At 36.5% G+C, this 14,352-nt stretch overlaps 1 protein-coding gene across 1 annotated transcript; it reads right to left on the bottom strand.

Moving 5' to 3' along the window:
* Positions 1-3,870: 3,870 nt before the first annotated feature.
* On the bottom strand, positions 3,871-6,012 carry LOC107097102 (adenosine receptor A1-like). Its single transcript, XM_015394104.1, has 2 exons — positions 5,669-6,012; positions 3,871-4,522 (listed from the first exon to the last, which is right to left on the bottom strand). The coding sequence occupies exons 1-2, from the start codon at positions 5,995-5,997 to the stop codon at positions 3,871-3,873; spliced, it is 981 nt and encodes a 326-aa protein (XP_015249590.1). The 5' UTR covers positions 5,998-6,012.
* Between the last annotated feature and the right edge of the window lie 8,340 nt (positions 6,013-14,352).

Here is a 14,352-nt window from a genome sequence, read left to right as displayed (position 1 = left end):
TGCAATGTAAATAGAGCACAAAACAGAAGAAGAAAAAGGAAAAAAAAAGAAAAAAAAGAGAAAATATGAAAGAAAGAGGAGATAGAAAGGAGACAACGACAAAACATTTTCAGTCTGCTTCATCACCTGTAACGAGATGAAAAAAGAACAGCACAACGGAAAGACACGGTACGAGACATACAATAAAGCAACACCTTGAAACTATCACTAAAGTAATATTATTAAGTCTGTCATGTACTCTGTGTTACCTGAAGATATGAATGTGGCGTTTCTGTATGGAAGTGAATCTCTGAGTACCTGGAGCCAAGCACCTGTAATTGATTGTGACACTTGTGCATGTAAAGTTTATCCATAGGAAAAAAATGGCAAATTCTGACAAACTTCATATCACCTTTGTATACTTAAGCGCATTTACGTTTTAGATAAACTTACAGAAGCCCTGAAATGCAAGTGAGAAAAAAAATGAAGATCTAGATAACAAAAGTTCTAAGTTTTTGTTTTTTTTTCTTACCTCGAAAGTTGAATGAGAAAAAAAATCTGGGTAAGAAAAGTTCTAAGTTTTTCTCTTTTTATTTCTGCCCTGAAACTTACGGTCAGTAAATGTTTAACATACGTAGTCAGAATAATTTAGATATGGATGTAAGAAATAAAATGAGGTAAATTTAAATATGAATGCTTAATTATTATTTTATTTACTTACGAGTTTTATTTTAAATATTTCAGGTTTAGCTGCCAAAGTAAAAAGTTATTGGGCAACTTTTTGACATCAAACAACAGTGAAAAACTTTTCTTCACCAACATTTCCAAGTCTTTTATTATTCTCTCTACTAACACTCTAACAAAAGAAAAAAGAAAATCTTGGTTAACATTTCAAAGTCATCTTTTTTATCCACCAATAAAATGAGAAAAAAAATATTGGTTTAGATTTCTAAGTCATTCTTTCCCCACAAAAAGAAACAAACAAAAAACAAAAACAAATCAGCATCTTAGTTAAAATTTCTAAGCCTTTTTTTTCTTTCCTGAAAGGCAATAAAATTGCATATGGTTGAGAAGTAAAATCATTCTCACAGTCTGTGGACCCCCCCTGAGATAGTCTCACCGCCCATTAAAACCAGTCCACATGCATCACTGTTAATCAGTACTTTTACTTACCAAAGGGTTTTTATATAGTTTTCTATAATTTTACTTAAACCATGTGAGTGCTTTTGATTCGTCTGCTGAAATCCTAGGACATTCCTGCTGGAAGACAACAGACCTACAGTAAAAAGATTGCCACCATACATCCCACTTTGAAAACCGTAGCCGTTTCAGTTTAGATGAACTAAAACAAAAGTTATAAGGTTTACTTTTGTATGGTCAACGTTAAAAATGCCAGTAAAGGATTGTGAAAATATTAAAGTCCATTGTGTTTCCACAGCAGTGTCAGTGACTCTCCAAACACACAAATTGATAAGTTTATCTGCAAACTGGGAGGGGGCACATTTACTTTACTGTAACTGATGAATGAGGGGTGGAAGTAGAACAATAATTGCTCAATGGTAGCTTTATAAAGATCCTCCTTTCCCACATTCACAATATCAGTAAAGAGAAATGTTTTTGCATGAAAGATGGCTGCAGACTAGGACTGAAACTGTTTAACATAAACCTTCATTCAGATGTATTCATTCACCTGTGACTTCAAACTAAATGCTATAGACCTACTCTTAAAACAATGTTTGTGAAATCGTATAAACCTTAAAATAAATGCCTAAACAACCTAACTATCTTGCAAGTTGCTCTGCAAAGTTTTACTGTGTTTGGCTTCCAGTTAAAACCTGCAAAAAATACCACAGTTAAGTTAGATTTAAAGGTTTGAGACTCGATTTTGGTTTGTAAGTTTTATTGATTTACTGATTTCTTAAAGCTTCATGTACAACTACATAGCATCCACCCCACATAAGCTTATACAACATAAGTTAGTAATTATTGGTTAGTCATAAAAAAAGAATTTATTATGAACATAGGTAGGGCATTTTGTTGGAATACACTTCTAATCACTAAATCAATAAAATAGTATTGACATGAGGGAAACCAAAACAAGCTTTTGAACAAGCAAAAGTGAAATAAAGAACAGAAATTCAAAGTTCAAAAATGTTTTCAGATTCACAGTTAGCCCAATAGTTTAGTTTATTTGTGTTCTGGAAAAAGTTCCTAAAAACTCTGGACATTATTGTTGCAAGGTAATCCAGCTACCGTGCACCATTGTACCACCCACTTAGAGAGTCCTAGCTTTTAAACTAAGTCTGTATGCATTTTTCTACATTACTGTATGTAGATACTGATTGCAATATTGTTAAATGGTAATCTATTATTTCTAATAAGCTTAAACATGTACTTTGTACTGATAACTATTAAGTTAGTATGGTCTTTTACAAGATAAGCTGTAAGCAGAGTGGCCCTGTGGTTGAGCTTTCATTTAACCAGCAACTGCAAAACAAGTGGTTTCATCATACACCTTTGAACAGACTGCCTTTATGTCTGCAACCTTTTGCCTGCTTGCGTCTGTGGAGAATGTGGTGTGTGGTGAGTCAAAACAGCCATATTTTTTTTACCGTACTTCCATACACGCTATATCCTTCTTGAAATAAAGTGAGAAATCTGTTCTCCCTAAAACGTGTGATGTCTGCAAATCACCTTTGCGTTGGTTTCCAGACATTATAATCGCTACAGACAAGATATCATTTCTCTTTTCCAGAGATGACTGGTTTAGTCTTTCACTAAATTAGAAATACTGTTTTCATAAAGATCTTTTTACTGTAAGAATTTTTCAGTAGTCTATTTAATATAAGAACAAATCTGTTTTTCAACTGAAATAATAATCCTTCTGCAGGAGTCATTCCCTCTCTGTTCATTTACGGTTAAACTTGTTGTTGACATTTTCTCCAGCTGGCCACTGGCAAAATCCATATATGTGAAATTTCAAGACGTGCACACCTAAGCTTAAAAAGAGTTAAACAGGTTCTTCTTTGACTAATGTATGGAACTTAACGATGAGCGAGAGTTCATTGACTGAACAGTCAGAGTGTGCTCTATACTGCAGCCTGCAACCACTTTCAACATGGAGGAGAGCATTTAAGTTGTCCTCCACTTTCCTAAATATGTCGCTTCACACAGTGGTTAAAAAAAACATTATATTTTGACTCTTCATCATTGATGCCGTGCCTTGATGTAGATATCACTTTAAAATCATAACCAATAAATTTTTTTTAGGATAGTAACCCAAAGATGTGTTTTTCAGTAGGGGCCAGCGCTATCATGTCTCGTTTGTTGGGTTTCACACCGCCGCTGAAGTCTTAAGTCTTTTTTGGCTGAATTATCAGCACTGGTCTTAAAGTAGGATAGCAGCATGAGGTGTGGAATTATTTTATGTTAAAATATGTTTATTTGTCATTGTAGTATTGCAGATTATTTTGTTTTTCATGTTTTTTGTTTTTTTTTGCATAATTAAGTTAACTTAAAGTCTAAACAGGGACTGACCCTCTGAGTTAGCCTTTTTACTAAAGGGAATACAGAAAGGGCAAAGGTTCATCAAAATGTAATGCTGTTTTGAGTCTTATTCCATTTGAAAGAGTAAGAGATAAAAATAATAAAAGGTAAGTTTATGCAATAATGCAGAGTTCCTACAAAGTACAGAAATGTATACAATTGGAATACAACACAATTGGAACATAGAGAAACAGCAAAATTCTGTTCATTATTATGCAAGAAATAATAAAAAAGAGAAACATTTAAAAAAACATCCTGATATAAAGTACATGTTTGTAAGAAAATTTATATAATACACTTCATTTATTCAAAAACATGGATAATACAGAAAAAATGCTCAAAAAGTTAGTTCAGCCTTTCATCATTGTCAATACTTCTGATGTTACTGCTGGGGTTGTCTGTTGTCTGGCTTGCCTGAAAGCCTTGGCTTTCTCCTGAACACAGAACAAACTTTCTCCAAATCCTCACATAAGCTGTCTGGATCTTTCTGATTTTGAATGCGTACACTATCGGGTTGATTGCTGAATTAGCATGGGAAAGCAGAATCCCAATGTAAAAAGCTGCATATGGTACAGCAGTTTTTCCTCGAAAGTAAACAATGACATTCATGATGTGAATAGGGAGCCAAGACAGGGCAAACAGGGCCAAAACCAGAGACAGAGATGATGCCAGCCTTTTCTCTTTGCGTAGGTAGCTAAGTGAATGATTTCGAGCACCGTTGCCTGGTTTGTCTTTCAGGTTTCCCCTGATGTAGCAGAAGACGTAGCTGTACAACACAGTCATCGCCAGCAGAGGTGTCAGGTTGCAGAGAAAAAAACTGAAATAAACCAAGTAGTCCATGGGAATCACATCAACGAAATTACAGACAATTGTAGAATTAAGTGAGTCAGGATGGTTATGCCATCCGAGCATAGGAGTAAAACTCAGAGGGACTGCAATGAGCCAGCACATAGCTGCAGCAGCATAGGAATGTCTCCAGGTTACTGTCTGTTTGTACCTGTAAGAAAAGACATCAAGCTCCAGTCAGAAATGTACTCACCATCGAGGATATGAAACATTAAGTCGGTTCTGTTTTTCAATCATACCGTTCTATTTCAACGTAAGAGTAGAAAAACATATTGAATTTCCTGTCTTATAGAGGAGCCTGTTGAAGACACCTTGATACATTTTAAGGACACTTTGGAACACATTTAAAAAACAAATCAAAACATAGATTTCCATATTGATATAAATTGTTTATTTGCTAGGAACATAGAGGCCACATAATTTAATAAAAATGAAAATAATAATCCAGTGTTAAGGTGATGCTGAGTGGTATTAATTGCACAACTTGGATGAAATGGTAAAAATAAAGGAACTGTGTGGGGTTTTTTTTCTTCACTTAATACAGAAGATTAATATGCCAAAAAATAGCTTAATTTTTCATAAAAGATTTGATTCATTACATTTTTTTTTTTAGCCATTAAGTTTCACAATTAAAAAAAATGACAGAAATGTGTCACAAAAAGCATCTTTCATTTTAAACATCCCCTCTGGTAATTTTCCTAAATTCAAAATGAAACTTAATTCACGCTGTAAAACATGCTTCTAAAGCAAGTTGGCAGGTCTTACCATTTTGCACAATGTTTTGAACTTAGTGGTACAATGTGCTAGGTAATAAATTATACATCTTCCAACAAAAAGTGGTGAACTGATGTAATTCTAAAACTGAAAGCCTGATAAGTGCATTTGAGACAAAAAAAATCCTGATATTCATAAAAGGTAACCTTCCTAAAAATAAAAAATGATCACCCAACCAGTCAGTTTTTGAGAAATCCTTACTGTAAAGATTTGAAAGATGAAAACTATTCCCAAAATGTTCTCAGTAAACTAAAGAATTTTAAAAAACAAATCTACCAAATATATCTAAACAAGAAATATGAAAAAAGCTTTATCTACCACTGAAAGCCCCAAATGAATATGAGATTCATCATATTTCCAATTATTCTGAATTGTAAAAAAAAAAAAAAAACATAAAATCCCCAATGTCAAGCTTGAAGTCGATGTACTAATAACAGAAAATCTTAATGATTAAGATATAAATGTTTCAGATGATTCAATGCCCTTTGCTGTAATTTGCTAAAAGGAAAAAAATCTTTCTTACCGCAGAGGGATATAGACCCGTAGGTAGCGATCAACAGCAATAGCCATCAGACACAGGACTGAAACTAAGGTCAAAAGGATGACAACACAGCTGATGAAGAGGCAACTGTGGAATGAGGTCTGCAGATGCCCATTCACCACCACAGCCAGGGGTATGGCAACAAAACCAACCAGGGCATCAGCAACTGCCAGAGAGACAATAAGGCAGAAGGTGGGCTGCTGGATACTTTTAGTTTTCCACAAAGCCAAAACAACCAACATGTTTCCCACACAGCAACTAACAGCGATGAGGATTTCCAACGATGTGTAAATGACTTTTCCAGTGTTCATGGTGCCCCGTGTCAGTTATTTGTTCTCAAGATAAATGTGAGTCTATACATAATGAGGAAGTTCTCAGCCTTTTATTTTCAGGTCAGCATTTTAGTTTCAGGTTATAGCAAGTGTGCACACCGATGCAAAATTTCAACCATTACCTCGTGCAAAAATAGAATTGGTAAATGCAGTGGCTTATAGAAAATGTGAAGCACAAGGGGGAAAGAAAAGCAATGAAACCACATCCTTCATGAAGAACGTGATTCATGCCTCTAAACAGGCCAATATGCACAAATACAACTTGAAGATCTGCATTCAATGCACTGGTTTGCAAAAATATGTTTATAAGTGGAGCAAAAATTGTTAAAAGCCTTTAAACTGAATGGTGAAATATCTTCGTTCTTCTTGATGGAATTTACCGGCACCCTATCTAATCAACAGAAACATATTTTTTTTATGGTAAATGTAGCAAGGTAATTATACTTCGCTGGACTCTGAAGTATTTTTTAAATGTTTTAAACAATAAGGAGGCCCAGAACCTTCATCTGTGCAGTCTTTTTGTCAGGCATTAGCTTTTATTTAATTATTTTTTTGGTGATTTTTAAAGCGGCAAAGCCCCTAACTGACAGACTACAGTGACTGTAGGCTCTGAGGGCGGTTGGAATGGGGTTTCAAACCTAACCTCAACCTTAATCATGGCCACTTACTGTCATTTCCCTCTACATGTAATATTTTTTTTAAATGAAATGGAAAGATTTTTTTGTTGTTGTTGTTTTTAACAAGTATGAGAGTCTAAAAACTTGAAAAAACTACTGCCATATCGTTTTCTTAAAACACATATTTGTCTTTCACCAACAGTCTTCCTAGCATTTTTTTTTAGCATATAAATTAATTGTAAGAAATACAAATCCATTGTAAGAAAGCAATCCCTTAGTAAGCAATCAGAATTCTTCAACATGTTTATAACAAATACAAATCTACATAAAATTGGTTATCCACCTAAACATGTAAACCTGATTTAGTAAAATGTAATGAAGTGTTATGATCACTTAGTTGATTTTCACCTACTGTAATAACTTTTACTGTATACTCTTTAGTAATTTCTTAGACTATACCCTTTTACTGTTGGAAAGGTTCATTTTCTCTGCTAAGCTGCTGCTCATTCACTGTCAAAAAGCTGTATGTATCAAAATTTCACTTTGTATACAATGTACAATCTGTGTATACAATCTGTGTATACAAAAAAGTCTATTGTTTTTAAGTAAAATTATATTTAGGTAATTCTGCTCTTACTTGAATACAGCTTTTAGGTACTTCATCATCATCTTAAATCGCAGAAAGGAGCAGCACTAAAGACAGGAATCGAATTTAATAAAATGCTGTGAGGCTGAACTTAAAACAAAAGTTGTTTTTTACCTGGAAAAAAAAATGAAGGGGGACTGAAGGTGGAACAGCCATTCAGCAGCTGGTTTTAGGAAGCAGAAGGAGAGGGAGAATTCAAGGAAAAGGAGGGAGGACCAAATACAATCAAGAGCAACATGGAGGAAAGAGATGTGCAATAGGAAATGTCTGGGTGTTCAACCACATTTTATGCAAAAGTGTACGATGGGTTTGGTGCTCCTGCTTTTCTAGTTAACAGTCACTTTTGTATGTCTGCTTCCTTTATGTCTGCATCTGTCTTCTTGAACCATCCTTGCTAGAGGTGTCTTCTGTTAAAAGCGAGTTTTTCCTCTCCACTGTCGCTTCATGCATGTTCAGTGTGAGGGATTGCTGAAGAGTCAGTGACTCACTGCAATCAATTGGTTTTCCTTAGATAGAACACTTTGAACCAGTGTATGATCTGCCCAGAGCCTTAACTTTGTATCTACCATTACCCCAGGGAACCTCATAGCATTTCCTGTTCAGATCTTTTTATTGGCACTTCTGAATAAAAGCATAGGTTAAAAAGAAACATTACAGATGGCTGCTAAATTGTTCTTAATGCACAACTTTTGAATACACAACCAATTTTAGTATAAATATAAAAATATATAATAAAAAAATAGCACTACAAAAAAAGTCATCAACTTTGTTTCATCATGTCAGGCGGATTCAGCAGTACATCCTTGCACCAGTGCTTGTGAGAGGGGCTGCTGGTCGGTGTCTGCACTGCAGGTAAGGGAGGATGCACAATCCTTTCAGGGCTAATAAAAGTACTTTTTTACAAGCCACCTTAAAAGCTCTTTAGAGCATTTGTTTTTTCATCTTTTTCAAAATAATTTTCTCTATATTCCATTTTGACTGAGACAAGCTTTTTCTCAGCTGCAGTTTTCTTCAACATACTTTAGATCATAATGTTCCCTGATTCACTGCTGCACTGCAATTTCATAGAAAATTTTTAACCTGCAAGATCACCGCTCCACTCTCTTAAACTGCCTCTGTTTGTATGAACATCTCAATTCTGTCAATTCACCATTGGCTGTTTCCCTGCTCTTCCCTGGGTGGTTTGCATAGGGATGTAAATCCGCTGCCCTCCCCGCAGACACCACGTGCGGTGTGAATGTACCTTTAGTGGCAAAGCTTATCTGATAAGTAAATACAGGATTTCATTTATGGGAAGGGGTGGAAAATGACAAAACTGAGAGTTGTTTCTTATTTAAACTGTCTATTTTCACATTTTAATTAAAATACTAAAACAACTTTTGCATCAATTAAAATATTTTAAGCTATTTTGAAAAGTAGAAAACCCTTTAAAAGTGAAAGGAAACAAATTACAATAATGTTTTTTTTTATTTTTATTATTGCTGGCTTCTGGGGAAGGTCGGGCCAAAGCCTCCATAGGGACCTTAGCAAGATTACTTTTCCAGTACTTTATTTCTGTCATTCATATGGATTGCTGCAATCAATAATTTGATAATCAGATTACTCCCCCACCATGTCTGCAGATCGTGTAGCTCTGGCTGTGCTGTTTAAGTCTACTATCTGCGTGCATTATCTAGGGTTACAAAAGAAATAGAGTAAAGTGTGAAGTTTATTTACAGTGAAGGTGTCGAGGCTGTCTGCAAATTCTCAGTCACCCGGGTGATTGTAAGCAGAAAACAGACTTAAATTGTAAACCAACTAGACTTTCGTTTTGACAACAACAAAGACTCCTGGATAGGTGTCGAAATATAATAAAAAAAGAGAGAATGTCCGTCTGCCTTCCAATTTAAGCCTGCTTTTTTGGGTGTCAATGTTTACTCTTTTTAGTTCCAGCTGTAGGAACAATCTGCAACAGTCACATCACAGAAATAAAATAGCAATGATGAATAAAAAAATATAAATTATATTGGACAAAAGCAGACAAAATTCACTCAAATAAAAAAAAACAATATCAAGCAAGCTCTTAAAATTGAAATAAAAGTATAAAACAAAATAAAATGAAAAGTTTATGTGTTCTTACAACTATGTACATGTTTTACAAACATTTGTGAAAGCTCAGATTGAATACATAGACTACTTTTACCTATACATTGACTTTTATATATTACACTGTTCTTGAACACGATTGCAGCAATTTTATTGCCACATTAAAAGTGCTGATGTTCGTTTGACATATTACCAGCACGGCGTGGTCAAGCTCTACTCCTGTCGATTCACTGCAACATCGAAGTGGAGAAGCTGTTATCTGCTGCTTTGCTGATTTCACCTGAACATGCTGGACCTTGAGCAAGCTGCAGTGCTGTATTTATAATGAAAAATAAAATGCCCTCGACGCCACGGTGCTCCTGAATGCACCTCTACATAGGGATAAGATGTTAATTACTCCCTACAGAGAACACTGGAATTGTGTTTGGTTTGAATGCACCATAAAACTTTACAACTTCAAAGGAGACCTGACCCTGTGATGAGGAGGCATGCATAGTTGTAAGGAGAAACCTAACTTTAAACAAGCAGTTTGATAAAAGGCAAAAAGAAGTGAGCTGACAACTAAAGACATCCCTGTATACCTTGGCAGGACATTGTTGCTGCTGAGCACTACAGAGCAGACATGTTCACAAGTCATTTTTTGCAAGTCCAAGTCAAGTCTCAAGTCTTGAGAGCTCAAGTCCAAGTCAAGTCTCAAGTCGCAATAAGGCAAGTCGCAATAATCAATTAATCGCACAAAAAATTCTAATCACTTGATTAATTTTAAAAAGTGCAATAATTTTTGTGCTTGCTTGTTTCTCCTTGTGTTTTCATCTCTATCACGGAGACAGTATAGCTTAAAGGTCGCTATTATATCTATGGAATTATCATTATCTTGAACTGCTAAATGAAAAATACAATTAAAAAAAGCACACACAAAATTTTTTTCCAGATAAATTTAACATTTTCTTACAGTATTTCCTGACATTTGTGGTTACAACTTTTTCTAGTTTTAGCAGTAAATGTCTGCTCTTTTATTGAAAATGAGGACTGTGGAAAAAAAAACAATCACAATCCTGCCGTCCACGTACTGTTGCGTCAGTGACGTCAGTGTGTTGCACAGGGAAAAATATGATTTATGGTTTTCTTTCATTTTAATGTTAGTTTTATGCTTTGCATGTTTGGAGAGGAAGATATTTGTTTTTCTTTGTATTTTCTTCTTGAGCTTTGCATGTTTGGATGTTTCTTTTTTATATGATTGTTTTCCTTTATTTTAGACTTTTGAATTTTTCCTGCATGTTGGGTTGTTTTGGTTTGTTTTTCCCTTGTGACAATCCATGCGCACTGGACTGAAGTAGTTGTCTGAGGAGGCGGAGTGCATTAATTGCGCTGCGTAATGCTGCGCTCAGGTGTGAGCAAGGGCTGATTAAAGCAGACATAAAAGGAGTCTGAAGGAAAGGAGAAGGAGAACGGAATCTGCAGGTGATAGAGACGGACGCGCTGCTGGGGAAGATGCAGGCGGGATCCGTGCGCACTGATGGCCCAGTAAGGTGTTTTAGGGCAGAGGAGGAACCTCGCCTGTAAGTAGCGCTCCCCCTCGCTTAAAGCATAAACAGTATATCTTCCGACGGGGTTTTGGCGCGTGGATGCTGGCGTTCTCCTTGCTTCTCTTTTTAGCTGGATCGGTCTGGAAAGGGGTGTGGTACGCCAGGGAGTGGAGCAGTGCCGGAGCGCCGCAGAGTCTGTGGATCAGCCAGTGGGTGCTGCAGGCTGATCACTCGCGCACCAGAAGCAGCATAACAAGCGGAGCCCAACTTCCAGCCTCTGATTTTTAAGGAAAACTCTTGAATTTTAGGTTTTATCAGGAGAAGAAAAGGACTGTTTTATTATGCCACTTTTGCTGTGGCTTTTTGTATAAATAAAACACTTGAACTTGAGTGCTTCACGGTTTGGGTCTTTGAGTTTTCTTCTGTGTGCGAGTAAGGCGAGCGGCGATCAGTCAAGTTAGTAAAACAAAAAACACTTGAATAAGTGTTTTTACACTGGAATAAAATATTGTTCACAAGTCGGAAATCACGAGTCTCAGTCGAGTCTGAAGTCATTAAATATGCGACTTAAGTGCGACTCGAGTACGAGTCACAAACTCGAGTCCCCATCTCTGCTACAGAGAAATAAAATTGGACAGACTTTTTAATGGAACAAAAGATAAGCAGCCCTTGGATTAAGTAAAAATGGATGTCAAGCTCACATTAGAGAAAGTACTAATAGGGATTCCCCAAAGTGAGATAGCCAGGAAACTGCAGGATCTTCTCAAAAGTAACTTATAGCAGGACAATTAATTTAATGTGGTCTGCTATGTGTAAAAAAAAACCCCCGGCTCAAACAGAAACAGTTGCTGAGTTAAATGTTGAGGCAAATTGAAAGCCTTATATACAACTATTTTTTAGCTCAAGGAACCTCATCAAACAGTTGTCAAGAGTATAGAGACTAAGAATGAGATTGAAGAGGTGTTTTTAAACCATTTTACATTGCCCGGTAACAACACACAGAAATTGACACATAAGGTGTTTTTTCATGTCTACCAGCAACAGAGGAGAGACTACAACATATAAGAGACCCACAAGACAATAATAAAATGCTAAAACAAGCTATACTTTTTCACCACCTGAAACTCTGTTCATGAGCTTCAGAGCATTGGGGCTTAGATATCAACCGTCTTTTGTGTCGACCAGTTGTGGAACCGAGTCCTTCGTCATCAGCAGAGAGCGCTATATAAAGTGGAAGTAACATTAGGTGATAGGATGGAGGAATTATTTCATCAATCCACCAGCGAAGAAGAACAACAACTCACAAGCACAGCAGAATACAAGGGATGTGTTCGATTCCAGCAGCTGTGTCCTCTAAAGACCTGGTCAACGTGGACTGGGTCCTTTGAAAGCCATGAAAATAAGGATGCCGGAAGAATTTGGCTATAGATTAAAACAAGTCCAATCTTCTCCAGCGTCCACCGCCGCTCACTCGCTCTTTCGCCTAGCAACCGTGACATTTGACAGACAAAGCAGGCAAAGAATGGATGCCGGATTTACTACTATTCTGTGTTTTAATTTCATTGTTGAGGAGCTTCGGCATCAATTTCAAAATAAAGATATAAATATTCTTTTTGTTTGTAAGAGCCATTAATTCAGCTACACTGAGGATTTGTTCTTACATTTCTATTAGACCTGATTTACAACTTTTCTTTCATCAGGTCTTTCAAATACCTTTAAAAATTGTCTCCCTTGAAACTCTTATGTAAATTAGTACTATTCCATTAGCCTTCTTTATTCCATGACCAGTTTTTAATTTTGTTCCTGTCCCTTTAAAAAAAAGTCTAGTTTCATAATTTTCTCTGGGTAAAGATATTTTTCTACACATCTATTCTATCTATTGGCTTATATTTATTCTCATTTGATATTCACAAAAAATTTAACAGGTATTATAGTTATCGACTAAACTAATAAACCTGTGCATTTTTATTTTTCATATTCTAAATAAATAAAAAAATCTTTCAATTCTATTGTAGTGAGCTCGCTGCTCCCCATCCAACCCAATGCTTATATCACACAGAAAAAAATAGATATTTTAGTGTTCTGGGTTTAAAAACAACCACCAACAAAAAAAAGATTTTGAACACAGTTTGAAGAACGAAGTGGAACAAAAACCCATTTGAAAGAAATATCAGAAAAACCCGACGGTATGTCACGTTTTTTCTTTTTCTTCCACTCTCTGTAATGTGGCCACACAGCATCCCCCAACAGTCCGCTGTTAGTTTTGTGAAAGAATGTTATGAGTGGATATCCCTTTGTGTACAATTTCTAGATGCTTGCAAACGTTTAGCTCATGCAGCTCATCTCCTGCATCTATCTCTGAGTTCAATATGTTTGATTTATTAATTAGTTGTAGGAGTGGACAATTTGAAAAAAAGAAAAAAACTGAACACACTTTCTATGGAGAGAGAAGTTATATTATAGACTAGATAAAATGTATTATGTGCATGTGTATATGTGTATCCTGCCTCTTTAAATCTAAATCTAGCTTTTTTTTTTAACAAAGTAACATCAGTAGACAGACAGTCTCTGTGTTGCAGTATGTAAAGTTTTATCTGTGAAATGTTGTAACAACAACAAACTACTATTTGAAGACAATGGCTTTTTAAATAATTTGCATTTGCATTTTCAAAGCTGCACATCCGATGACTTTAACCGATGTCAAAAGTACCACGAAAGTTCGTTTTTTTCATGCTTCATATGTTGACTGCTGTAGTTGTCATGATCTGCCCTGATAGCTGGCCCTAATTGTTCATGTCTTTCTTCTGCTTTATTCTGCCCGGTCTCTGATCATCTCTCATCCTATCCACCTGCGTTTCGGCTTTATATTCGGTTCAGCCCGATCATTGTTTTCTGTTTTGCTTTCTGTTTGGTCGAATTTAGTTAGATCCAAAGTTTGTGTCCTGGTTCCTGGCAGCCAGTGGATTTAGAGGGTTTTAGTGTTTGTCTTGACTTCAGATCGTGTCCTGGTCCTTCTCCACGGAGCCCTCAGGGTTTTGGCTCGGAACGACAGAAGGTCAGTTTATTCCCATAAGCCTGGCTCCAAGGAGGAGACCAGCTGAAAGTTTCCTGCAGAAATCCTAATACCACGTCTTGTCTGTCTCTCAACCTCTGAGCCTGCCCGTCAGCATCTTTGCGTATCTGTCTGGGCACACTTCTGTACTTTTTGAACTTGGAACCTGCCTAAATGTTCTGAGGATTCCTGGAACCCCGGTTGTTTCCTTTCCTTGGCGGATTGGAACTCCTGGTTGGACTACGGACCCCTGGATCTCGGAACTGTTCCTGCCTGATCTGTTTTCCCCTGACCTGGATCGGCTTCCTACATGCTCTCCAGGGCTGCAGCATCGGGACACTTTGGGCGGCTCAGAGTTGGATCTCATTGGCATTCCATTGGCTTATACTGCCTTAAATTGAGAGGATG

Source organism: Cyprinodon variegatus, unplaced genomic scaffold (genome assembly GCF_000732505.1).
Source record: "Cyprinodon variegatus isolate N-32 unplaced genomic scaffold, C_variegatus-1.0 Scaffold672, whole genome shotgun sequence".
Lineage (NCBI taxonomy): Eukaryota > Metazoa > Chordata > Actinopteri > Cyprinodontiformes > Cyprinodontidae > Cyprinodon > Cyprinodon variegatus.
The sequence above is the reverse complement of the archived record's forward strand: the minus strand, read 5'-3'. Positions and strand labels throughout refer to the sequence as shown.